At 32.3% G+C, this 3,150-nt stretch overlaps 1 protein-coding gene and 1 long non-coding RNA gene across 2 annotated transcripts; both read left to right on the top strand.

Annotated features, from left to right (window-relative positions):
- Positions 1-937: 937 nt before the first annotated feature.
- Positions 938-2,217, top strand: LOC140961061 (cyclin-dependent kinase F-4-like). The gene is made up of 7 exons (XM_073419379.1): positions 938-1,001; positions 1,084-1,173; positions 1,259-1,397; positions 1,533-1,635; positions 1,716-1,768; positions 1,850-1,916; positions 2,097-2,217. Exons 1-7 carry the CDS (start codon positions 981-983, stop codon positions 2,215-2,217), a joined length of 594 nt encoding a protein of 197 aa, XP_073275480.1. The 5' UTR covers positions 938-980.
- An 83-nt stretch (positions 2,218-2,300) lies between these two features.
- Positions 2,301-2,707, top strand: LOC140962014 (uncharacterized). The gene is made up of 3 exons (XR_012172431.1): positions 2,301-2,355; positions 2,440-2,508; positions 2,606-2,707. It is a non-coding gene; the product is annotated as an uncharacterized lncRNA (long non-coding RNA).
- The last annotated feature ends 443 nt before the right edge of the window (positions 2,708-3,150 follow it).

Here is a 3,150-nt window from a genome sequence, read left to right on the forward strand (position 1 = left end):
TGGTGTAGGCGGTTTTGGAATAGACTTGTCAGATTTAATTATTATGATTTGGATAGAATTAACAATGTTTATAGTCTATGTTTTTGTCTTTAAAAATAGAATTAGATTATCTAGAAAAATTTTGTAATTCAATTCGTGGAGAGTTAAATCATGAATTGTAATATATTGTCTTTATTAATTGATTGGAATTTGCATAGAAAAATGATTATTTAAATGTAGAAATTATAAAACAGAGTCAACTTAGCAACAAGTGTTTGCAACATTGAAAATGACAATAACTTATAAAAATAAAATCTTGTGTGTATATATACATATAATACGTATATATAGAAAAACAATTGATGAAGAAAGCATAAGATTAATAATTATGACTTTCTAGAACATTGGTAAATGATTATTTAAAAAAAACAAGTGGAGATTAAAGTTTCTATCTATAATGGTCCTAATTAAGAAACTTCTTTCATTATATAAAGTCCATTTTAATACGCAGACATCATAAATTCATTGGCAAAGGTATTGAGATTTTATTCTTTCTACGTTAGTTTCTCACCATAGTTTCGCGTGCACCTTTCCAAATATTTCTCGAACTGCATCGAATCCATTGATCATTGCCAGCAGAAAACGGCCAAGATTGTAGCAAGTTTTATGAATCTAGAACTTGTTTTTAATTACCTAAATCTCACACGATGTAGCTCTCTTATGTCATCAACAAGTTAAGAATTTTGAATAATTATTTATATGACTTAATATGAACTTGATTTGATATTCATTTATACTTTGTCGAACAAGTTAAGAATTTTGAGTAAATGNTGGAAATGTTTGGAAGGCTGTGAGTGAGCAATCTGGTGAAGTGGTAGGTGTGGCTTTATTTTGGATTTCAAAGTTAAACTGAACAGCCGAACATTTTAATCAATCACATGATGCATGCACAGGTTGCTATCAAGAAGCTGAAAACAAAATATCGTTCGTGGGAACAGTGCATGAACCTGAGAGAAGTCAAGGTTGGTGATTTGTTTCTTTGTTTGTTTATCATCGGATTTTTTCATTTTGTTCGACGTGACTTATTGGTTTTCTTCTTGGCAGACGCTGAGAGCAATGAACCATTCAAATATAATAAAGCTCAAAGAAGTTATCCTGGAATATGGTGACTTGTTTTTTGTTTTTGAATACATGGTAGGTAGTACACACATTCTGATTAATTAATTAATTCCCTGTCTTTATTTGCTTTCCTGCCTGTTCACAATCTTTTGTCTTTCAGGAGTGCAATCTACTTCAAGTGATGAAGAACAGCCGAAAACGATTTTCTGAATCTGAAGTGAGAATATGGTGTTTCCAAGTATTTGAAGGTCTTGCACACATGCATCAACGTGGATACTTCCATCGTGACCTCAAGCCAGGTTAATCTTCATCAAGCTGATCTGTTAGCTAGTTTATCGATCGGAAGAAGTCTGTTAATTAGTATGTAAAATCTAGTGTTCAATTGCCTTTGTAATATTGTTTGGTCAAAACATCTTGTTCATTTATTTTGACAGAAAACTTGTTGGCATCAAAGGATCTCATAAAAATTGCCGATCTTGGTATGGCCCGTGAGATTGATTCTCACCCTCTATTCACAGATTATGTCACAACACGCTGGTGAGTAGTAGTTGCCGTTCTCTGATGTCAATAACTTGAGATTTTGCTTGCCACTCAACCTGGTTTTATATATCTTGCAGGTATCGGGCCCCTGAAGTTCTACTTGGTTCTCCAACTTACGGTCCGCCAGTCGGTACGTATACGTACGACACAAATTAGTTGATGATAACTTTGTTTTCTCCTCGTGACATTATATTTTCTTTCTACTTGGTAGACATGTGGGCTATGGGTACTATAATGGCTGAACTGTTTACTCTTCGCCCTTTGTTTCCGGGCTCAAGGTACGTGCATTCGTCGTCCTCCTTTGAAGATAATGGTGTGCTAGCTCGTTGGAACATATTTTCTTGTCTGGTTTGCATCGAGAGAATTCATGATTTACCTCTGAATCATTCATTACTCAGCATTATGTTCTCCTTTTATTTTAATTTGGGTTTTTCAAAACAATGAATATTTTAATGCAGTGAAGCAGACCAACTTCATAAAATAAGTTGCGTAATAGGGAGTCCGATTAAGAATGAATGGCCGGAGGGCCTTGAACTCGCCAAAGCCATGAATTACAAATTTCCGCAGGTGAGTGTTTGATTTGCTCCCTAACAGTACTATTTTTATGAACTATACGTATTTTTTTAAATTTTTTTTTATATATATTAGGTTTCTGGTATCGACCACTTTTCAGCATCGATACCAGGCGTTAGCAAGGACGCAATTGATCTTATTAAAGTAAGGCAAACATTTTTGATATGATCATATTTGTTTTTAAGATTATATTTCTCAATCTCACAAGTTTTTTCCTGCTAAATATAGTCTCTTTGTTCTTGGGATCCATCCAAGAGACCTACGGCGATAGAAGCTCTTAGACACCCTTTTTTCCAGGTTTTGTTTTTAAAAATTTTATCCTAAAAACTATTTAAATTCTAAATCAAAATTAACCAAGTTTGATATATTCGATCTCTACAATATTATATTGCAGAGTTGCTGCTTCGTCCGACCATTTTTAAGCTATTCAGATGTCCTTCAAAGTTCACCTCGTCCGAGTATTGAAGAACGCCACATTATCATGGTGTAGGCGGTTTTGGAATAGACTTGTCAGATTTAATTATTATGATTTGGATAGAATTAACAATGTTTATAGTCTATGTTTTTGTCTTTAAAAATAGAATTAGATTATCTAGAAAAATTTTGTAATTCAATTCGTGGAGAGTTAAATCATGAATTGTAATATATTGTCTTTATTAATTGATTGGAATTTGCATAGAAAAATGATTATTTAAATGTAGAAATTATAAAACAGAGTCAACTTAGCAACAAGTGTTTGCAACATTGAAAATGACAATAACTTATAAAAATAAAATCTTGTGTGTATATATACATATAATACGTATATATAGAAAAACAATTGATGAAGAAAGCATAAGATTAATAATTATGACTTTCTAGAACATTGGTAAATGATTATTTAAAAAAAACAAGTGGAGATTAAAGTTTCTATCTATAATGGTCCTAATTAAGAAACTT

Source organism: Primulina huaijiensis, chromosome 16 (assembly GCF_012295235.1).
Source record: "Primulina huaijiensis isolate GDHJ02 chromosome 16, ASM1229523v2, whole genome shotgun sequence".
Classification (NCBI taxonomy): domain Eukaryota; kingdom Viridiplantae; phylum Streptophyta; class Magnoliopsida; order Lamiales; family Gesneriaceae; genus Primulina; species Primulina huaijiensis.